The sequence below is a fragment of the Pipra filicauda genome, unplaced genomic scaffold, assembly GCF_003945595.2.
Source record: "Pipra filicauda isolate LSUMZ 115617 unplaced genomic scaffold, ASM394559v2 scaffold147_size4022426_pilon, whole genome shotgun sequence".
Taxonomy (NCBI): Eukaryota; Metazoa; Chordata; class Aves; order Passeriformes; family Pipridae; genus Pipra; species Pipra filicauda.
The window spans coordinates 3,182,595-3,206,997 of record NW_024103962.1 but is presented as its reverse complement, the minus strand read 5'-3'; the positions used below and the strand labels follow the sequence as shown (position 1 = coordinate 3,206,997).

The 24,403-nt window shown below is 36.9% G+C and overlaps 1 protein-coding gene across 3 annotated transcripts in view; it reads right to left on the bottom strand.

The window, feature by feature from the left end:
• Positions 1 to 24,403, bottom strand: part of USH2A (usherin) — a 378,126-nt gene that overhangs the window by 113,479 nt on the left and 240,244 nt on the right. For all 3 annotated transcript variants that reach the window (XR_005562590.1, XM_039378797.1, XM_039378798.1), the window contains exons 41-43: positions 15,734 to 16,362; positions 4,114 to 4,448; positions 811 to 933 (exon numbers count right to left, since the gene is read on the bottom strand). Coding sequence is in view for 2 of the 3 variants with exons in the window: in XM_039378797.1 (XP_039234731.1) it covers positions 811 to 933; positions 4,114 to 4,448; positions 15,734 to 16,362 (1,087 nt within the window). In the remaining variant the exon portion in view is untranslated. The remainder of the gene's footprint in view (positions 1 to 810; positions 934 to 4,113; positions 4,449 to 15,733; positions 16,363 to 24,403) is intronic.

Sequence of the window (24,403 nt, the reverse complement as noted above, 5' to 3'; positions counted from 1 at the left end):
TTCACGTTGTGCTCAGGAGGGACACTCACACAATTTTTACAGAAGTAAGAGGCAAGTTCAGATATTTGAGGGCCAAAGATATACAGCTCTTAAGGCACGCCAGCACACAAGCACAGAGAACACTCATCCTGAAAGCATCCATGAGGGTTTTCCCAAGACTTCACCTACTAGAAACCCAATAATTCATGTTTAATCTTCCATTACAATTTCTTGATGTATTTGTTTGTTTGCCCTAAAGAACAGCAGCCTTGACTTCAAGATGCAGAAACTAAGTTTGGTCAAGAGAAAATGTCTTGCTCTACACTACACAATAAGCACTGCTACATACCGAGGAACAGAACACTCACTCAGTTTTGCCACTCTCAACACTCTGCATTTAACTGTGGTGAAGTTAACACAACAAAACCAGGTAAAAAAAGAAACATTGCTGAAACCAAGTTGCAAATGTCTCCCATCTAGGACTTCTCGAACATCCATTCTGCCTGTGCTCTGACTTTGCCAACACACAAATCTAGAGTACGTGTACACATAAATTTAAATGGTTTGATTGCATGAGCATATCAATGCTAAAATTTCACAAGATTTTTATTTCCATTTGTTTTTCAGAGCAAAACAATATATGAGTCAAGAATGACAGACTAAGAATAAATCCCTGCATATTAGAATGATTAATACCAAAGATGATGGCAAAAAATATTTCATTACATAATTAATATGTTCACTACATAAAGACACTAGAAATACTTTGAACTATTAAACATACACTATACAAAATGCCAGCATTTGTTTTTATAGTTTTTGTAATCTCACCTGCTAAGACCCTTATCTTCATAAAACCACTGAGTTCCTGAGTAAATATTGTGCCACAGATTTAAATCTTCAGGGGGATTTGATGCAAGTGGTTGCTGGATTTTACGTCTCAGGAGCTCATATCTAACACAAAAGACAAGCAGAACACCAGGATTATCTCAACTAATGTTATTACACAAAAAAAAAAACAAAAAAACAACCAGTTTTTTTAAAGCCACACATTATTTTGTTTTTACAGCTGTAAACTTTCTGAGATAAACATTCTTTTTAATGTTTCATGATTTAAAACATTCAATTACTTAAAAAAAACCAAACCCTACTTTGAAAATGGAAAATGAAGTACTTCCATTTGAAAAAAATTAGTTTATTTAATGATTTACAGATTCTAATCTTTGTGGAAATGTTATGAAGATCAAGTCCAAACAGCCCCATAACAGTATCTTATGCAGACTTGCATGATATTCACAGGTTATCCCAGAATATGAAATGATAAGGCATTTTTCTTGCAGATGTACTGCAACATATATCATTGCAATTACTATTTTACTAGTAGTAGCAACTTAAGTGTGCCTTTGTACTTAATGTGCTTTTGCAAATAACCACAGTGCAAATTACGGGTAAAAACAGGCACAGAATGAGTTAACTCATTTTGATCCATCTATAGGCCTTAGCAAGGCACCTTTGTATTCGGGTAGACATTCATGACGCGAGAAAGAACCCTGAAAGACCAAACTATTTCATCCTGGTTTTAATTGTTATCTGAACCTCTATTCCTGTCTCTGTTCCAAACAGCAGGTCAGCCAAAGCCCATCTTTCATCAGGTCAGCCATGAGACTGCCAGATTTGGAAAAGACGCTTTTCACCAAGGCTGCATCACACACTTTTTCATCATCTTTTACACAAAACCTTCATGGAATTTAACAAAAATTAAACCATTTAATGTCTACACAAACTAAAGGGGATAGAGAGTATTATAGTTTGCATTTCCTAATCATTCTAGCAAATTACATAGGAAACTATACTCTAAAGGAAACAAAATTAGATATATTTGTTAAAAATCTTTAAGATTATTATTCCTTATTGCATTTCACAGGACATTTTAATTTTTTTTGTTCCGTTTGATAGTGGTGTTTTATTTGTAAGGCGTCACATGTTTGTACCCTTCCTACCAGCTATAGAACCAGTCTGGATTTGCTTTCAATGGTGAGCTGCAGTTTTAATCAAACTATTGTTACAACAGTGTTTCCACTCATGCCCAGCAAATTAGGGTCATATGCATATATTCACTTAAATACACAACTTGATTCTCTGAAGTGCTGAGCTGCTGTGCTTCATCCTGTCCCCGCCCCTCATTTTGGAAAGGTGCTACTGTTAAATTCTAGACAAAAGTATGTAGATGCTCAGGCAGACCTTAAAGGTTGTCATATCAAGTGTGTATTTGTGAAAATGTTTCCCTGTTTAAGTATTCTGCAGAATACCTTGGTGTGGGTCAGCACTCTGCTGCAATGATCACGCTGATTAATGGCTTCATGTGTAATTTGACACTTTTTAATGTTAAGATCATCTCCAGTTTGGAGAGGAAATGTTGGACAATACCATTCCAGATTTGAAACCCTGAATTAAAAGGTATTTAACAGGTACTGTATACAGTGATCTTGTATTCCTTCAAAACCAGAAATCAACTGAGATGCTCTTTTACAAGAGATCTGAGGCTTCCTGTGCTCCATGGCGGGTAGGATGTACGTGTGCAACTTCCAACAACTTTCAGCCTTGAATTTAGGCAATAATCCTCAACAGGTACAAGCAAGCATTGTGCCACTTAGTGATGCCAAACCAAATTATTGCAGAAATTGGGATTATAACTTTAGAAATTAAACAGTAAAAACTAATGAAACTCAAACTCTGTCAAAAAAAATCAGATGACTTTATAACAAGAAGAACTCTCACATGAGTGGTTCATTAGTGTCAGTCCAAAGACAGATCGTTACAGTTTTATAGGAAACAATCCTGGCATATTCTGTGCAGTATATTTCATAGAAGACTCATGAAAAGCATCAAATCTTTTTGAATGCTGAGTGCTGATCATGTGTAAATCACCCCCACTGGCAGCTGCTGCTGCTACTCTGCTTGCTGCAGACTTCTTGTTCCATCATGCTGTACAGAGCAGCTGCTTCAGTGGTTGTTCTTGTTGAGGGCAGCATGGCACACCATGAAAGAAATGAAATCTGCAGATGTAGGTCGTGCTGATTTACTTCAATAATCTATGGTAAAATGGTCATGTTGTTAACCCTGGAATAACAGGGACCGCTTTTCTGAAACTTCAAATTTTACTGTAGAACAATCATCATTTCATTCAGTTGTAGTGTGCTCTAATTAAGCCTGAAGAAAAAGTCAAGCTACTGTGCTGTAATAACATACGCAACTGAAATGGCATTACATGATAATTATTGAACCCATCAGTGCACCTAGAAGAGAGCTAGCAAGCAGAACATATGGAGAGAGCTATAATTCCATGCACAGTGTTTCATGATACGTTAAAGCACTAGAAGGAAAGATTTGACATTTTTTATTGGGTATATATAAAGATATATTTGTCTTTATAAACCTTTATGCACTCAAATCCATATTTTTTTAATGTATATCTACACACACACACTCAGTAATCAACATTTAAATCAGGATCCCCATTCCAACATTGCAGAAAAATCTCAGAGGAGATGCCTTTCTTTGGTTCCTGTGGTGAAATCCAGCCTGCTATATTCAGCACTTATTTGCATTTCCTATTTTGGCTATGCACCCTAAATTCTAGGATTTTAACTTCCATTTTTCTCATGCACTGTCTCATTTATAACTTATTCATCACTTAAGTTTTGAAGATTATTTTATGTCATCACACTTCCAAATGGTCACTTTCTTTTAACGTGGAATAACCGATATAGAGTATTGAGAATATTGGATGTGTTAGTTACTCATATTTACAGAGATCTCATATTTTTCTCATCATTTTGTCAGTGGAACTTGTTGCCTGAACTCATCACCAAAAAGTGGCTGATGCTGCAGCCCAAATTAGTTATGACTTTGCAAATATCCTGTGCTTACTACTTCTGGCTTTACAAACAGCACTGATCTGAAAGACCCAGAGCCTTCCAGCACAGACAACACACTTGCTCTTTGCTGAGCCCTAAAGAGAAACTTCAAAATGTCAGAAATTAAGAGATCACAACACAAAGCTTGCATCACTCAGAATTTTCTGAGTTGGATTTAGGTACGGAAAAGACAACTGCTATCTCAGCTGCAGCTTACCTCAGATAAGGACCATTTGGCCTTAGTGGTGGTTGCCAAGAAATGGCTATAAAGGACTCACTGATTGGAGTCACAGACAATGGACTAACACTCTGAGGAATGGTTGAAGGTGTCGTCACTCTCGTAGGCAAACTCTCCGTGCAGCCTCCTAGAAAGCCATCACCTCCAGTACAAGCTATTACAGTGACAGAGTAGTTTGTATAGGGTGTAAGATTAGTCACCAAATGACTTAACCTTGAGGAAGGGTTCCCAGTAATGACAATCCGTGGATCAGGCATGCGAATCTCATAATTAAGGATTTCTCCGTTCTGTATCAGAGGAGGTTTCCATGAGACCTGAAGGAGGAGGGGGAAAAAAAAAATAATTAAAATAACAGATTTCAGAAATACAGACACAACATGCTACAGAAGTGGGATTTGAAGATGTTCTTTTCCTTCTTCATCAAAATAGACTTTTATTTTTAAATGTACATCAGTTAGAAATCTAATCTCCTTTAATTTTAGTGAGATTTGCAGTAACAGTTGTAGCCATTGAAAAATCTATTTTGTTTCACCAGTAAAATGTGAATGCTCCATGTCACTCAAAATTCCATGACACGTTCAGATACATTAGCAAAAGTTATTATTATAGGTATCACTGTCACTTACTTTCTTAAGGTGTATTACCTGGTGTGCTCATCTATTAGTGGCAGAGTAAAACCAAATCTTATTTTGTGTTTGCACAATTTTCAGAAATATATAACTGCATTAGCTCCTATAAGAAAACAGATTTTCCGGCACTCTTTATATGAGGAAATATGCAGGTTTTTCCTTTTATTATTCATTAACAAATTACACTGGTAAGTATCAGACAAAGAAGAGGCACAATTTTCCATTTTAAAAGCTATAAAATTATACTGAGAAAACTTTATCACAAAAAGATTGAAAATTGCATACAGAATTAATGTTTTTTATATATTTATATATATACATACACACACATATGTATACATATGCATACTGCTACTCTCACTGTGGTTTTACTTTTACTAAACTGAGGTTAGGTGGGGTTTTTTTTAAGTTTTGCTTTTTTTTTCTTTTAAAGCACATTGCTATATGTATTTATTCTTACCGGCTCCACTGAGGAATCACTCAAATCATTGCACTATAAAGTGCAAGATGGTTCTAAATTCTTCTTTAAGGCTTTCTGCCATGGTACCACAACAGAGGGAACTTCAGACTGACACAATAACGGCATGTAACTGTATTAAGAATCTCAAACTTTCATAAAGGTAGTGTAAAAGCATCTATTCATCCTTCTTTCCCTAGAAGTCCCAGTGCAGGAACCACAGCAGCTTTGCTTTGCTCTGAGGCTGTTTTCCTTGCCGTTCACCCACTAAACTATAATAATTGCTGACTCTCTTCCTCCCAAGCACGGGATAATTAAGGATTGAATCCAACATAGCAAAGAACATAGAAATGGAGAAAATCTAGATATGCATAGATATGCACAAAACCTAGGTTTGCATAGAACAAAATGAGGAAAGACAATATTGAAGTGTTAAATAGTAATACCAAGATACTTTAGTATCCGTTAATTTGAATTTTTTCCTTAATTCTCTCCAGTCTCCGAAATAAGTATCTTTTAAAATGTATATGCACAATTACACACAGCTATGGAAACAGAGAAGCTTGATTTATGAAATGATTTTTTAAAAACCCTTGGGGATTACAAAATGTTATATCTTAGGTACAGAGGGACCTCTTGGGCCATCAGACTTGTAAGAAACCTGGCAGCAAAGTGCAGGAGAAAGCTGAAGGGTTTTGATAACAGAATCTGGAATACTATTAAACAGAGAATTAGAAACAGGGTGATCTTGAGTAAAGGCAGGAAAACCAAGATTATTGGTGCCCACATAGAAAAGGCTTAGCTCTGGCTAATTATCAAATGCTCTGGCCCCAAATCATGATCAAACAAATAAAGAACATATAATGATAAAGCAATGAAAAATTTCACAGAAGGTAGGAATTGATTCTGTACCATTTTGATAGACACTGAGCAAATCTGTCATTTTGAAGTAGTTCATGTAATCTAGTCATAAGCCTAGGAAACGGAAAAGAATGGATGATTAGCACAGACAACAGAAAAGGTTTTCGAGTACACCTCTGTACTGGGTTTGGCTGGGAAGAGCTGTCTTCATAGCAGCTACTGAGAGGTTGTTTTGGCTTTGTGCTGAAAACAGCGTTGATAACAAAGGGATGTTTTTGTTATTGCTGAGCAATGCTCACAAAGCATCAAGACCTTTTCTGTCTCTCACCCCTGTAACAGAGCAAGACGCAAAGGACATAAGTAGAAACAACAGAAGCAAATGCAAAGAAAAGTAAGAGATACATAATCAGAAATTGCAACAGGGTGCACACACAGGCTGTACAATCCTTGGACATGCAAGGATGGAGAATTTGATATAAAAATTTAACTGGACACTGCCCTGAGCTGCCTGCTGAGGGTGCACAAAGAATTGAGAGGGGACACAGCTGGGACAGCTCACCCCAGATGATGAAAGGGATCTCCCATACTACATGGTATCATGCTCAGTATATAAAGCTGGCGGGAGAAGAGAGAAGGGGGTATGTTCGGAGTGATGGCATTTGTCTTCCCAAGTAACAATTATATGTGATGGAGCTCTGCTTTCTTGGAGAGGGCTGAATATCTGCCTGCCCATAAGAAGTTGTGAATGATTTCCTTGTTTTGCTTTGCTTGTGCATGCAGCTTTTGCTTTACCTGTTAAACTGGTTTTATACCAGCCCACAAGTTTTCTCACCTTTACTCTTCCAATTATCTTCCCCATCCCATTGTAGAGGGAGTGAGCAAGTGCCTGTATGAGGGTTGGTTGCTGGATGGGGTTAAACCATGACAAGGTAGAAAGCATTTAGGTCAATAAATTTCAGGTGAGATTTTTTCCAACTCCAGTGCTTTTTGTTGCTACCATACTGCACACACTGGATGCATTGTCTGTGTCACAGAAAGAGGGGAATGAGTACGATTCACTTTTAGTTTCAGGGACATCTCTTTGAAGCTGCTGGAAGAAGCACAGATGATTTTAAGGTCTGACACATCCCAGCAAAACACTCATATCTGCAACCATGATTATGTTAATGTTGTTTGAGGTGTAGCATCTATCCTAAAATTCTGCCTCAGTGAAGATAATATATTTGCAGTCTTTTTTAGGAATATTAATAAAGAAAATCTGTCATTATTGGTGAAAAAAGCCTTCTTACTTGTTGCTTAATGCAAGGCGGCTTCTAATAAAAGAACTGTATGCCAAATACTTTGGAAAATTCCTAGTCATACTCTCTCAGAAGAGAAGATTGTCTAAAAACATTCACCTTGTACCAAATCTGTTGTGGTTTAACTCCAGCCAGCAGCCGAGTACCATGCAGCCACTCACTCACTCCCCCACCAGCAGGATCAGGGAGAGAATAGGAAGGGTAAAAGCTAGAAAACTCATGGGTTGAGATAAAGACAGTAATATGAAAAGCAAAAGAAGCCATACACACAACCAAAGCAAAACAAGGAATTAATTCACTGCTTCCCATGGGCAGGCAGGTGTTCAGCCATCTCCAGGAGAGCAGGGCCCCATCACACATAACAGTGACTCGGGAAGACAAACGTCATCATTCCAAACCTTTCCCCTGATCCTTCTTTCCCCTAGTTTTATATACAGAGCATGAGGTCATATAGTTGGGAATATTTCTTTGATCAGATGAGGTCAGCTGTCCCAGCTGTGTCTCTTCCCAACTTGCCAGGCACTCCCAGTCTCCTCACCAGCATGGCAGTACAAACAGCAGAAAAGGCCTTGGCTCTGTGCAAGTCCTGCTCAGCAATAACAAAAACATCTCTATATTATCAACCCTTTGTTCAGCACAAATCCAAAACACAGCCCCACAACTAGCCACTGTGAAGAAAATTAACTCTACCCCAGCTGAAACCAGCACACAAATCTTATTTCCTGGAAGAGAGGGTGAGTTATTTTTTAACCATGTTTCATTTTAGATGCCTAACTTTTATGTCTAAAACCAAAATATTACTCTAATACAACTTGTGATAGATTCACCATATACTGTAACCCCTTCACATAAAGGAACAGATTAATAACATGGCAGGAGAACAGATGCTGCTCCAGAACCTCAGCTCCTGAGTTTTATAGTGTGTGTATTAGCTGGTATACTTGAAAAAACTCCCAGGTGTTACTTCACAGCACATGCTGTGCACTAGCAGATAGAATATCTCATACTGAAAGTAACAGAAATGCTTCATGGTTTTACACCGGGAAATTTCTTTTTTTTTTTTTTTTCCTAAGAGAAATGAAAACCAATATGAACAAGAAATTATTCAGCCAGCAGCACATACAGTGCAACTTATTTTTGTCTGGTCGTGGATATCTTATACATAGATACATAGATCAGTTGTCACTTTGGTTAGTATATTTTGAACTAGATAATGGGGATGACCAAGGGTGCTTCCAGACACTGCTGTGTCACTTGACCTGCTTAGAATTATCTATGTCACCTGGGAATGACAGGACACGCAATCCTTCACAAACATCTCTTGTAAGAGCCCTGACCCATACAGTGCAAATGAAGATGATGGAGACAGCCTGATTAACACACGTGGCACTACTGGACCTCTTTCTTCTCCACTTTGATGTGCCAAGGTTTGAGGTAAGAGCTTGGCAATGCATGAAAGAGGGAAAGCTCACTAGACAGGCTGTGTTGGAAGCAGTAACAGTTTGTTCATTGATTTGAAGCTCAGCACTGAGACCATGAAAGAGGATGCCCATGAGGAAGAGAGAATAAGGTAACTACTGGGAGAGATTAACTGATTCAATGTAATGACTCTGGAAGCTTTCATTTAAAGATCAAAGGACCTTATTTTCTCCACCACAAAATTTAAAGAGACAGAAATTAGTCATTTTCTCCCCATTAAACAGTTATAACCTTGGAATTTTTTTTCCTTTTTTGACAGCAGTTGGAACCCTGCAACTTAATTCTGAGCTACGTGAAGAGAGGCATTGGCACATGTGTAGCTATTTTACTGTTCAGGCCTGGCTTCGACACTTTGCTTTTAAATCAGCATGTTTGGTTTCATTTTATTCTCATTTCTCCTAGCTATTGCTTGTAACATCTACAAACAGAATGTAATAAATACACTACTGAGAGCTTTTCACTGTTGGTCTCAAAGCACACTGTAAGTCTCAAATTGCAAATATTATTATTCCAGTTTTAGAGATGTAAAGACTAAATCTGAGAATAACTCACAGATCAGAAAAAAGCAAAACTCCAAAAAAAGACCTGCTACCCTAATTCTGCATTCCAGCCAATGGACTAGAGTCCTCTGACCATACTCCAGCCCCACAAAAGCAGCTGGGAGATGAACTTCCTCCTAAGTTCTTATCTGTCTTAACAGAAATTGTAGTGAGATTCAATCAAGAACCAGGATCATACCAGAAATGCAAATTCTGACAGAGGTCACTGATAATTAGGCTCATACACTTAGCACATGAGTTACATCCAACTTCAGCAAGGACTACCACAGAAGAATAGCATGACCAAGTTTGCAGTAACAGATTGCTACTACAAAAACTTCTGGAACAACTTAGCTGGAGTAGTGAGAAAGCTGAAAGAACATTTTTTATGATTCTAAACACCTACCCTAGAGTGTTTCAACTATATCAAAGGCAGAGGTATATAGCTGATGAAACCCTGATTAGTTCACTCCACTGTATAATCTGTACCAAATGTGCAAGCTGTGCAAGAAATCACAATCCTAACATGTGGAAAACCTCTAGTGTGCAAGTTAAGGTTGTTCCTATGGGTGTTGGAATATCCTAAGTTACTCAAGCAGCACTTATGTGTCAAATGAACCAAGGTCTCACTGACCTTAGCAGCATCATATGGCAATCTTCACACAAGGATTGATTGCTCCTAAACAATTTTCCCTGATGCACCAGGCATACCTGCATGAAACTGGAAGTGTGGTGAACAAAGTCCAAACCCCTTTTTTTTTTCCTTCCCAGCATGAAGCTGTTACTGCATCTCCCTTTAGCGTACAAAGCCTAGGTATTAGTGTTGTTTGTATTCTCAAAATTATGTTCTTGGCTAACTGCAGACTGAAGTATTTGGAGAATGAAATGGCAACAGAGAATTTTAACCTGAAAGAGAAGAAGGGTCATCACAGTCTCATTCTCAGCCACACAGTAACCTGCAGAGGAGAAACACTGAAGGATCATCTCACTGTTAGTCAACAACTTCAGTGATCATGGAGTGATCTGTAATCAGAAGCAAGTTAACAGGGCAGCAAACATTAGTGAGTGAGATAAAAAAAGCAGCTCCAGAACATGTGCCTACAACTAATTCTGTAGGAAGAAAATGGATAAAGAAAATACATTATTTTTGAAACTCTAACTACGGGGTATATTGCCTTAAATGTGTCAGCTGAAATCTCTTCCTGTGTATTTTAGTCCCAGCCTGTTTACAAAACAACAGGCATTTAGCAGTCCACTATCCAGCTTCTGTGGTGATGAAGAACAGAAGACACCTATAAAAATAGGGCCCTGTTTATTTCTGTTTGCTCACTTGCATATCCAGTTTAGTAGTCAAATTTGAGACATAGCTACTAGAAAAGTTTATTGCTATGTAGCAATAAATGATAATCTATTGCACTGAAAGAGTACAGTTGGCAACTCTTGAAGATCCTGTGGACAGCAAATTAATGACATTGTTCAATCTGCAGGGTGGAATATCAGCCTTCTTTGCTTCAGTTTCTTCTATACAAAGAAAAGAATGGCAGGTGAACTGTAAAGTAAGAGATTGTCATCTCTTTGTAACAACAAACGTGAATGACAATGGAATTAAGAAGCCTGTAACTCTTCCTCAGTCGGAGAAGACATGAGGAAATACTTAGGGAAAATAAATAATCCAAGAAAAATCAATGACATGATATTGAATCAATATGCAAAAAAAAAAAAAAAAGGAATTAGAAAGATGAATGACAGTTTAGCTTTATTTTTTGCAGGCAACATCTATAATATACACTAAGAGAGAAGTCAATGAAATACAATGAAATAATCATATTTTTTTATTTTACTCATTTTGTATCTAATCAAATTACAGGAAGTTTCTGTAAATGATGTTATTGTGAAAGAATATCATAGCACAAGAACTATATGTCAATGAAGGACTTATTCCATCTAACTGGGATGAAACCATTCTCTTATAATCTCTTTAAGCATCAAAAAGGAAAAAAATCCATTCCCCTTGAGAGAAACATCAGGAGTACATACAGCTTATACCAACTTCTATCTTGAGAAAAAATTTACATGAAGAATGACAGGAAATGGCTGCAGCTTTTTTTCTATCAGGGTCCAGCTGGTGGCAGTGGTCAGCGAGGGAGAACAAAATAGGCCAACGTGAATCGGCACATCTCTGCTTAAGCCAATAATCAAGACTACACCTGCCTTCCCAGGACAAAGTCCTCAAGAAAGAACCCCAGCAGTGAAAGGGAATTGCTCCTATCAAAATTATAAGGCCAAAGTTGGACAATTAGCACACTACAGTTAATTCAGTTCAGTGTACCCAGCCACATAAAGCTTTTCCTACACAAAGAACTCCATTACATAATTATTCACTGTGTACACCAGCCTCTTTCTCAAGCCACTCAACCTGGGCACATTCTTGAATGTCATATCAGTGTGAAGTGTGAGATTGAAGCAGCACAGCAATTGCAACCCTCACAAGAAAAGGAAACAATTTCTTTTCTACTTCTGTACATTAGAGTATAGCAAATCTTGTGTAACAGGAATAATGTTCATGGCATTGGCATATACTAAATAAACGGCTTTTGCAGTTGCTGAATACCTCCACTTCACTTTGGCATTTAATCAACCACAAAAGCAGTTTATTGCGCATTATACTCCGCTACCATGAACATTATCAATTCAGCAAATATTAAAAAATATCATGCAGGTGTCACCAAAATGGGTACTTTAAAAATTATTGACAGCTTTACACTTTCTGTTGCACAAAAGAAAGCAAGTTAAATGTTATGGAGAGATATTGGTCCATTCTGATTAAAATTAAATGTTAAAGGAGCACATACACATCAGACGTGTTTATGATGAGAGTGACCTGCTGTGCTGATATTTTCCTCCTTGTAGAGTGAAAGCTTTGGTCTATGAAAATAAGCTGTATACTCAAGTGAGTACTATCCTGGAGCATTTTGAATTCTTCACATCCTCGAATCATTTATATTGATTCTATGACTGAATAAAGGGATGGAAATATGTTTCTCTTTTTTGTAAATTCTCTCTGTTTTCAGTAGAAGTAAATATTTGCGCTCATGGTTTAGGGATTGGTTGCACTGACAGCTGAAAGCCTCTATTGATTTGCGACCGTGGCTTGGTAAAGGAGCCTCTTGCTAATCTTTCCCACAGTGCCCTTCTGATACCTCCTGATCTAACCTGGGAGGACAGCTCTTTCTAGGGGAAGAGGTAATTAAAATCTCCTTCCAAAAGAGACGGCTTGTTTTCCACCCTCTGCTTAAGAGTTACTGGCGTTGACACCGAGTAAGATAAGAGCACTGTACAGCAAAAAGGATTCCACAAATTTGATTTGAACACTGCATAGATGATATATGCACTGCAGGTGTGGTGGGCTTGGTCTACTCAGCAGGGAAAGTATGCCTTTCTAGGATTCTCAGTAGAGCTTAAAGGCATCAATGTAAAGCAGTTCCAAACCAAATCCATCCTATTTCCACACAGGAAACCTTGCCCAGTACTACACAGTTGCTCTGCCTGTGCAACTAGCGTATTTCCGGGGCGAAGGGACACAGTGGGTTTGCAGAGCAGCTATTCAGATCTATAAGCCTAGTTTAAGAGAGTAGGGCAAAAAAACCCAAATGTTTTCCAAACAGGTGCTACCTTGTTCTTCTTGTATTGTCCCAGTACACAGCATACACACAAGACAGCCCCAGAGACATGGCACAGCCCACTGGATGGTCTTACTACTCTTGACATTAATTTGCCATAAAAGTGCAGAGAAAGAAACAACACCACCACTAGTAAGCTAATCCATTTGACAGATCTGTAAGAAGACCAACAAGCAAGACGAAATTCCTCTGGTGCTCCCATCTGCAAACACGCAGAAGGTAAGAAAACCACTGGGTGCAACAAGCCTTGTCTGTTATCTCTTCAGTCATGAAGTGCAATGAACTCTTCTGCAACTTGTTTCAATTTTTGTTTCAATTTTTTTAAGACACAATATAGAATAACAAAATAGAATAATAAATGCTAAATAAATAAATAAATATCTTGCTGACCTGGCCAAGTAAGAGAAATGTTAAGATTTTTAAGAAGTCTTGGAATCTTAGAAATCAGAAATGATGTCCCAGCCATGGGATACCCTCTGCACAGGAACTTTACCAAGTATTCCCAACTTTCCATCAATTGTGATGAATATCAAATGGTACAACATTATGTAAAATAAAATACTTGATAAATGCAAGAATTTATGTCTGTATGAGCAAAGAATACTAATGTTTTGTACACTGAGAGACAGAATTCAGCAGGAGAAGAGATACTCAGAAGAGAGTAATTTGGAAAGGCATATACATAAGTCACTTTTTTCAATTCAATGCTGCCACCTGTAACTATTTTGAACATTTTAACTTAAATATTTAAAATTAATAAAAATTAACAGTAAAAACTAATCATGGAAATAAAATCATCCAGGCTTCAGGATCTTTGATGGACATTAGTCTTAACAGAACAAAAAAGTATTTGTCTCCAGGTGGGAAAAAGCAAGCCTGAGATTACAAGAGCAGCAGTGACACAAAATAGGACCACTACTCATACAGGAGTTCATTCAATATAGACACTAAAGGGCTTTAAAGAATTTTGAATGATAATGACAGACTGCGGAAGAACAAGGAAAAGAAGCATTTGAACTCTTCGGTAAGAAAAGAAAACAAATTTTAAAAGAAATGTTATATTGAAACTAAATTATCATAGAGTGTTGCCTGACTTCAGATTTCAGAAGAAATAAATGACCAAAATGACCTTTAGTATTGGTAGATTACTTAATCTTGGAGCTGAGCAAAATACAATAAAAATACAACTGAATATACACCTCTGATCTCAGGAAAAGACATCCAGTAAAGAATGGCACAACTTCTGATAACTCACAGGCTTTAAAATTAGGACTAAGTGTTGACTGCACTTGGAGAAATAAAAAGAGGGGTAAGATACAAAATTATTATGCTCTTATTACATTAACTGAAGCTTTAAAAGTTGCAGTGACTTATTCTTTGTGCTTGGAGTTGGAGCCAGTGTTCTCAGGCAGTAAAATGTGGACATGTGTGTAAACATGCTATCGAACTAAAGCTACTATTTATTCATCATTGCAGCTTTGGGTAAATCCATGAAAAATGCTTTACTATAAATTGTGGTGTATATTAAGATATATCTACAGAAGCACAGAGGGCAGAGTCCTGGAAGAAGATCACCAAAACCTTCAATAAGCAGTCTGGCAATTCATCATAATTACCAGTGGTCGATCGTTATTAATTCTTACAGTAATCATTGTACTCATATTGAACTCATTTGCTATTAACGCAGAGATAACACACAATTCCTTAGACATTAAAACATAATTTTAAAAGCTCAGGATTTTTTTGTCTAATGGTGACTAGGTTTTTTTCATAGCTTAAAATTATGCGTGAACAAAGCAAAAAAATCAGCGTTGGTTTACTCTGAAATTCATACTCTCAAACTATTCAGATTGCATTGGTAACACCACTCTGTTTACCTTTTGAAAATACATTGTATACCAAAAATAATAAATCTAACAGATGAACTTCAATCTTATGCAAATGTCCTTTGTTTTGTGCTCTGGTGAGCAAGCTACTGTACCAATACTTTTGGCATTAGTACAAGACTGAATCCATGGAAGCATGTGTGTATTTACACAAAAGAGGCTTCTAAGCTACAAAAATCCCTCTTGTTTGGTTACACTAATTTCCCTTGAATGAAGTTTGTATGCAAGCCAAAACAATGGTAGTTATCCTGTCCTCTAGAGTTCATTCCCAACAGAACAATGTGAATAATTGAAAACTTCCTAGGTAGTCCTGTAAGACTCTTCTTTCGTAAATCAGGAGAACAAAAATGCAATTTTTTTCTTCCTTTGCCATTAAAAAAGATCTGATAATTACACAGAAGATTTAATTACACTAAAAAAAAATCTTTCTTACTTCTTAGCATTTTAATGAAGTCTTGAAATTTTGGAGAAGGTAGTAGGTCATTTTTTTATCTGATTAGGAAGTTAAAAGTAATCATTCAAGTTTAATATTGAAAATACATCAGGTGTGTAAGGAAGAAAATGACCTGGAATATAATGCCAGAGGCTTGTGTAAAGGAAAAAAAACAGAAAGGAATCTAATGCTTTTGAGCCAAAGGACAGACACTAATTATTCATCTACCCCTGCAGCAATGAAGTCTGTTGGCTCAGCCAGTAGATGTCTCTCTTAAATACACAGTTGCTACAAGGAAAACATGTCAAAGCCATGAGGCCACAAGAATTATTCCTACCTGAACTGAATACGGTCCCAATGCTTCTGCATCGGGTGGCTGAACACCAGCAGGTCTTGATGGTCTAGTGGTAACTTCTGACCAGTCACTGCTGTTTGTGCCTCCGTCAAGAGTGCTCATCAGCACTCTGTATTCAGATTTCTGCCAAGGGCTCAGAGCACTGCTCTGGTCAATGTAGCTTGTGGACTGACTGAAAGGGAGAGACACCACAGTTGATATTTGTTCTGTTCCTTTCACCCTCCTTTCTATTGTAACATTTTCCACCACACCATTTGAGCGAGCAGGTGGTTGCCAGGATATGACCACAGAAGTTGGAGTATCAGAATAGAGCTCTGGAGCAGGAATATCCTCAGGTGCATCTGGAAGAGTCTGTATTTCTGGGGTTGCAGGTGAAAGAGAGCATCCTTTAGAAGTGCATCCTTCTACCTGAAACACATAAACAGTGTAAGGATGCAAGTCTTCTACAGTGCAGTTAGAGCTAGTTCCTAGCACTGTAGCATGCAGTTTGCCATTTTGGTAAATATTATAATGAGTGATAAAGCCATTCGGCTTTAAAGGATGCTGCCAGATGATGCTTGCTGCCCTTGCTGTAACATTCAGCAGAAGTGGTGGATCTAAAGGTCCGGGTTCTGTAACAGAAAAAAAGGAGAAAAAAAAGGAAAGAAAAATTACTAATAGACTGTGATTTGTAAAATCAGCGTCAGCACAAAGTACTCATCAAATGAGGCTCAAAATGATGAAATTCAGATCTACTAAACAGGCTATTTCTTTGGAAAACCTAGGCCCAGATAGTCATGGGATGAATATAGCTCTCTTCTCAAAGGCAAGCTGCTCACCCTCCCTCCCCCCAACCTTCCTCCCTCCTCCTCTATATCTCTTTTCGTCCTGTGTCTCAAAAGTGCCCTATCAATGCTGTTAGCATGTGGAGAAAAAGTACAGCTTGGTATCAATATATACTTGCCGTTCTAGCTTTTGTTGATGTTTTTCTAGAGCGCTAGATACTAATTGCAACCAACAGCACAGGCATAACAAAGCTGTGTATTTTACAGCTCAGTAAGCCCCTACTGCATCTCTCATTATATATTCAATATTTTACTTCATTCTGTTTATAATTCTAATCCATTTTTTGCAATTTATCTACTCCCTGTTAATATTATAGGTGATTTTTTACTTCGACTGTGACAGAAGCTGCCGATTTAGCTCTTTCACCTACTGATAAATAAACAATGCACAGATCTGACCTTTAGGTTAACAGGTTTTATGCTTGCTCCACTCAGCACTCTAACTGATTCAATTATCATAAAGGTTCAGGAGCTTCCATGAATACTGAAAAAGACCGACCATATGCCTGCATAGGTGTTGTGGAACAGCAAATACTCTGCAGCCCTCCAGAGAAATTCCTTAATTGTAAATAATTTCACCATGCGACACAATCAAGTCACCTTGAATGCAAAACCCTCAGCCTGTGGAGGTAAAGTGTTATTTAAGCTTTACTGGGCTGCGTTAAATTCTGCAATTTGAAGGGCTGTTAAGTTTTTCAATTGAAATTTCATTTAAAATGCAGGTGCTTTTTATTATATTGAGGCTTTACTGCTCTCTAGGTACAAGCAAGAACATGGTGCAATAACACAAATCTGGCTCAATCACTGATCAGTAACAGCTGTAATTCCAGAACATTTAGCATTCTTATAAACCACATCCTGAAATCTATAAATTGCTACAGCAGATCAAGAAAATACTATATTCCCTCTATTGTGCCCATAGCAATTTTGACATTTATGAGATTTTTCTATGAACATTACATTTTACTGAAATCTTAAAAAAATATATACTTGGGTTTAGTAATTGTTTAAAATAGCTTTAGGTTTGGGGATTTGGGGTGGGGGGCAAAGGGAGGGGGCTAAGTTTCAAATGTTAAGGGTTCAGAAATTTAAAATTCATTAGTAATTGTGGGTGTGCCAAGGCTTCAGGACACACAAGACAGTATATGCTGAATTCCATAGTAGTCAACAACACTATCATTTAATTCCTGGTGTCCAAACCACAGGGAACATTATAGGAAAAATAATTTATTTCACAAGAAGTCAAATAATTCCTGATAATTTTTAAGTGAAAAAAGAGAGGGGGGGGGGGGGAAAGGAACCAAATAAATTCAGCACAATAAGTAACTCCTATATTTTAGAATAACAGCTGAAGTCCTTGTTCTTCTCTCACATACAAAGAGAGGTAGATTCCACTGATGTCTTTAAAATTGGTATAGCAAGTGTTTTTTGGGGTTTTTTTTGCTTTTAAATTTGAAAAGTAACAGTGTTTTTCCTTTCGTTATATGATGCATCACAAAGCAACTCCATAAAGCTCAGATGGATCACATATCCTGCTCTACTCACAGCGATAAGAAGGACAGAGTTCTGTATTTAATGCTTGTGCACTCTAGGATTAATTTAGATCTCTGAATTTGCAAGTACAAAAGATGATCTGTTGTAAAGAGTAATTAAATTGTATTTGCATGTACTCTTGGGTAAAATCAATTAGGTCATAAGTTGGAACAAAATTCAGTCCATTATTTAGACTTCAATGAAAGATGAAGAGGTGGAGATGTAAATCTGAATTATATATATATTCTGTAAACCAAAAGTTTTTGGGGGGTGGACAGGAAAGAGAAGAAGATTTTTTGGAACTGAAGACCTTGAAAATACATTGCTGTAAATTCTACTTTAATGGGGAGAGAAGCTGAAATATAATACCACTGAACCACAAACTTGCATTTTATCTAATTATACCTCATAAATAAGCTATTAAACTGTGAGCTTCTGCAGGAGTGAAAAAAAAAAAAAAGAAAACTGATCAAAGAAAGCCCCCCAATATTCAAGCAGTTTGCTGTAAGGGAGTGGGTAAGCCTTTTTACTCCTGCTGAATAAGTTGCAGGCATTACAGGTGAAACATTCATGGTAATTAGTTGAACCTGAGCTTCAATTCCAACAGAGTTCAGACTGATTCCTTAAGGACAATTTGTAATGTATAGGAGGAGCTGTCAAACCTAAACTTTGGGTCCCCCTAGTTCCTCCTCCTCCCCTCCAGAAAGCGTATTTTGGTAGCTAGCACACCTACCCACACATTCCCTACTGCCCTTTTAAAAGAGAGACTTTTAAGACTTTCTGAGTTCAAACAAGACGTTTGAGAGATGCTTAATTGGCCCCACTGGATGGGAAAGCATTAAATCCTGGTCCCCAACACTCATTTGGTGCAGCTTCTTTTTAAATGGCAAGCAGAATCATCTAATTCTATATACAAATCAACTAGTACGATACTCCTTGGTTGAAAGGGTCACCACAATTATGTAAAACATGAGTATTAACTATAATTGGGATAGTTTGCTAATACAATAAAAAGCTCTGAACATGAAAAAAGTTATGCTCACAGCAGTAGCTATCACTTTCTAAAGTAAGAATTCATGGATGAAATGACATGAAAAAGATGGTTATAAAATTTTAATGGAATGATAAAAGGCAAAAGTCAGCCTCTCAGCTGAATTCTTAAAATCCCTATATATCACAATCAGCTCCTTAACTGTAAAATCAATGTGGAGTATAACATGTTGTCAATGTGGTTGTCACTGGAGGGAAGACTGCAAAGTATGACAGCTACACAGCTCAGCCTGTCAATGATGAAAATAAAATCATAAAGCTTTTTACATGGACGTAATTGTTTATAAAACTAACTACTAAACATGGGAACAGTGGGCATCTTTTTCCTTAAGTGTCTTAGTTCATATTTCAAACCATTTCATTACAGTATTAATACCAGAAGGTAGTTTCATTTTGGCAAATGAAATTATCTTTTATGGCAGGCTATTTGGGTCATCTGCTTCAAAAGTTCAGACTCAACTTAAAATGAAGGCACAAACCCGTCATTAATATTTTTTAATTCCATGACTAGAACCACACATTTGTTTACTTGCTGTGAGTTTTGGGAAGCAAGGAGCTACACTCTCACGGATGTATTTCAGGGGAATATACACTTACATTTAATTAGACATATACTAAGATGCGTACCTGGACTACTGCCCTTTACAGCTAATGAGAAATACCTGATTTGCTGGCAAACTCTCTCACTAAGCAGAATCAAAATTCTGCACCTTTTACTCTTGAATCATTTACTCTTTTCAGGAACATGGACAATGAAATTATACATACTAACAAACTGTGGTGTCTTTTATATACTACCGAAAATCCAAATTGTGTAGCTCTCGGCACAAGGGACCACAGAAATCTTTTATCACATCAGATCACAGAACTCAAAAGTCATTAAGCTGTTCATGCAATGACACACAGTCCATATGAACCCCTTCAGATATGTATTAAGAGCTGTCTTCAGAGTATTCAGACTTTTTGCCCTCTACTGCTCCAAATATTCCATTGGCTCCAGAACTTCAGTTCTACCCATTAAGAAACTTGTAGGCATGTATGGGCAGTTAGTACTATTTATTATAGGATCAGCTTAATTTGTTCTGTCCTTTCGCTATTCATCCTGTCACGTATTTCACATGAATTTCTCTTCCCTTTATCACCTCATCGGGTTTTGTCTTCTCTTGCTTCCATTTCCATTTATTTTTCTTGAGCAGAAGTGACCACATTCAGATCAACTATTTGTGGATTAGTTTATATACCTAAATTATTTGGTCCTAACTTATATAGCTAAAATAGGAGACTTGTCTTCTCAGACAGCAAATATAATCACCAGAAAAAGCAAGTGCTTCCAAAGGTTGTGAACTGCACCACTTACCCTCTTGTTCTGCATTGGCTATCTCTATTTTCTGCCTCAGGAACCTTTAAGAGAGTAGTGCTCTTCATCCTGGAACCAAAGCTTTGTGGTAAGCATGCCAGAGGAGTACACCATAGCACTCTATATGACAGGAATAATGCTTCCCAGATTTGACAAGAAATAGCTCAGCTGATACATTCAGCTGATACATTGCAGGAGCTATTACTTTTTTTTTTGTTTTTTCTCAATTGTTCTTTTTTTCTCTAGCAACTTCAAAATGCAATGATTTCCAGTGACTACTGTGTACTTTTGACATTACTTACTGTAAATAAACACTGGGCTGGTCTATAACTTCTTTATGTATAAAAGAGATGGACTTGCACTCATGTAAGAAATAAAAAGTAAAAAATTAAACTGCCTGCTAGGCAACTCAAAAAATCTTCACTTTCAGCTAGTGCAAGCCAGGTGCATTTAAAAGGACTTTTTTAAGAGCTCTCCATATTGGAGTTGTACACTGACTCAGGGAACTGAAATGTAACCAATACAGAGAACATGCTGGTGACTGAGATGTCCTGCTCTATGGAACTCATTGGGCTGCAGACAGGTTTTGGGACACTCAAAAGCAAATAAAGTAACAGGCAACTTTTCTTTAAAGTAGAGATTTAAAGCTCAAAACTTGTCCAAACCAAGACAGATTTTCTCAAGCACTATAAAAAACACCTCTCTCATTTGGGAGCTATCCCTCTGATCAAAAATCACATCATGTGGATTGCTCCCAGCCAAGATAATTTTGTGAGTCTTAAATCTACACTGTAAGAACACAGGCACTGCCATTGGGCCAGCTTTAGGTAACTATAACCAACATCTTTGCAACTCCCCTCTGAGATAGTTCAAAGACTTGCCACATCTAAAGGGAAAACCTAACTGGTATCTTCTTTTTTATATCTAGAAGATTTCATTTTATTTCTGAATGCAATGGAAGAAATTCTGCTCTCAGTTCAACAGTACACACTGACCTCTCAGTTCAGTGGTCATTGATTGCAAGAAAGCTATCTTAAATTTACATTCAAGTTACTGAAAGCAAGCTCTAATCCAGAAACTTTATCAACTGTTTCTATTTGTAGATACTCTCTCAGTAAATAGTCTGATGCCATACTGACCAAGATCACTGGAACAAACATCTTTTATTAATGCATGTTTAGCAGGTTTTAAAATATTCAGAGGTATGTATATTATTGTTATCTGCCATGAGCAGGTTTAGACTTTAAAGTCTAAAAATGCATGGAATCAGTTACTAGTGTCACTATCATGTAAATGGAAGTATTTTAAAATCATTTACATTTTTTCTTGCATTAAAAAATACTCCAAACCTACTAATCTGAATATTAAGTCATTTCATTGTCAGAAACAACAGATTTTTATGGCAGCATTTGCTAATTTTTCCTTTATCATTCCTAATATCCTCCTATTTTACTAGGTATTTATGATAAATAAAATATAGTTCACAGATACATTATGAAATCATCTTGTATTACTAGAACTCTATTGACTTTAAAAGTGGGTGTGTTGATTTACATCTATTGCTGTCAAGTGTATGTGCACATAGACACACACACGCTTATATTTTATTCCTATAGATACTTTATGCTTTGGTGAAACAAAAAAAGGCATATATTCACTGAATAAAATTCAGTAAGAACGTGTGTACACACATATATTTCAACAGAGTAAGAAATATGGGAAATTTCTACCATTAAATTGTACTTTAAACAGTTAAAGCCTACTGGTGAGTAGGGCCAGCTATTGTGTACTTCTGCAACAAACTGTCAGTATAGGCAGTTTTACAAGAAACACGTTGAAACCTTGACAAAATACTGCTTAGACCCAATAACAATCATTCAATTTAAGCAATTGAGCTGAATATCCTTTTACAGATGGCAGCCCTCCACAATGACACCAAAAAACAGAGATCTCTGTCACCACTGAAAGTGGGGTGGTTCCGTTTTTTTTAAATTACAAGGGTTGTTGGATACTGGGGATACATCAGTATGTATTCTTTAGCAATACTGATGCAAATGCAAGAGGACAATTTAAGGAAAATAATTTTCCCCTTGGAGACATGGAGTTTATAACTGAACTACAGACCTTTGTTTTAAGCTAAGAAACAAGATGAAGCATCATAGCAGAAAAGGTGAGTTGTTTGTCAGACTCAAAATATTTCAATTGTATAAACACTGGCAAAATCATTATAGTTTCATTTTCTTGTTCTTAAGTTTCCTTTGGTAACATCTACCTTCCATACTAACTTAAGGCATATTTGCAGCCAGGTTTTGCAAAGGTAGCACTTCATGCTGGTGCACAAAGAGCATCCAAGTTCTATACAGCAGGTGACCTACATGTTCAAAAAGACTATATAGGAATGCATCTCTGGTGTAGGTTTTCTGCCCTATCTCAAACTCCTCAAAAGAGAATTTTAAAATTCTAAACCTACTACTTTGCACAAAAATAATTTTTATATTACTAACAAGTGATGTCTTATAAATGTACTTCCGTGCTCCTTCTATCTGAGAAGAAACAACACTATGAACCATCAGACCAGAGCTAAACAATCATGGCAATTTGATCAAAATAGTCATAGGAGACTGGTTGCATTTAGGCTATGAATGTAGACAAGTTCAATAATATTCTACCCACTTTTGTTAACAAACAATTACAATGAAATAACTAAATCTCAGAAAAGATTTCTGATCTACAGGTAGATAAGACAGCTCCAGTGTCTAAAGACCAAGTTCAGAACTTACATTTATTAGGTAATTAGTTACAGGTAGCATGCTTATAGAAGTATTTATACCTTTGGAGCTTAAATTAATTTATCAGATAAATTTCCATTGTGAATCATTTGTTCAGCTTCAAAGAAAAAATGTTTTACAACTGTGGGAACACACATTTTCTTCAGAGTGTTTTCTCAAGATAGACAGCTATCTATTTAGAGAAGGGACTCAAATGGAGTCACCAGCATTGCATATTTGCTACAACAATTGCATATAAGCATCAGGTTGAATTTACAGTCTGAAATGCAGATCTCATATCAGTATTAAGTAGCGTAAGTCCACAAGGTGGGGTGTGAAGGCTGAGAAGGCAATGAAACACTCCCCACCCTCCCTGCCTTTTCCCTGTTCAGAATTACTTAATTTCTTATTTAACAAGATATAACAGGAAAAATCTCTTTAGAAAATACTTAATTTCTCTAAAAATTGGGACAATGGTGTCATCCATTACTGATTGGAAAAAAAAAAAAGAAGGCTACTAATATATTTGAAACCAATAGATTTTTCCCAAATACGTGCTATTAGATATCCTGCTACCTTGTAGGAGAAAATTTACGGCTCAGCTTCTTTAAAAAATCTGGAAATTATGAGTTTTCTATATGTATTATGAACAACAAGCTCAAAATCCGTCATATGTTTCTGCTTACATATTGAATCAGGTACAAAATCCTACCCGATCAACTAACTTATTGTACCTATATAATGATACCTGTTTGTTAAGTCAAGGGACTGTTGAACAAATTATGTGGAGTGAGTCTGCAGTATGTAGAACTATTAACAAGGAAAGTGATGGGATTAACAGTGACAAACCCAGTTTGTCCAGTAGATCACTACTTTGAATTAACAAAGATCACTGGGAATGAAAAGTTCTGTTCAGCTGTGGTACAGCTTAAGTATTCTCAACACAGAGATAAGGCAACCGTCATATACTATTAACTTCAACTTATTTTCTCTGATATGACTGAAATCAGAATCCAGTCCCTGAATACAAAGGAATGCCATTTACAAAGCTGTACTTACCAGTGTATCTTAAACTAACCGTATATGAACTATATAAGGACAGAGGGATACTATACACAGA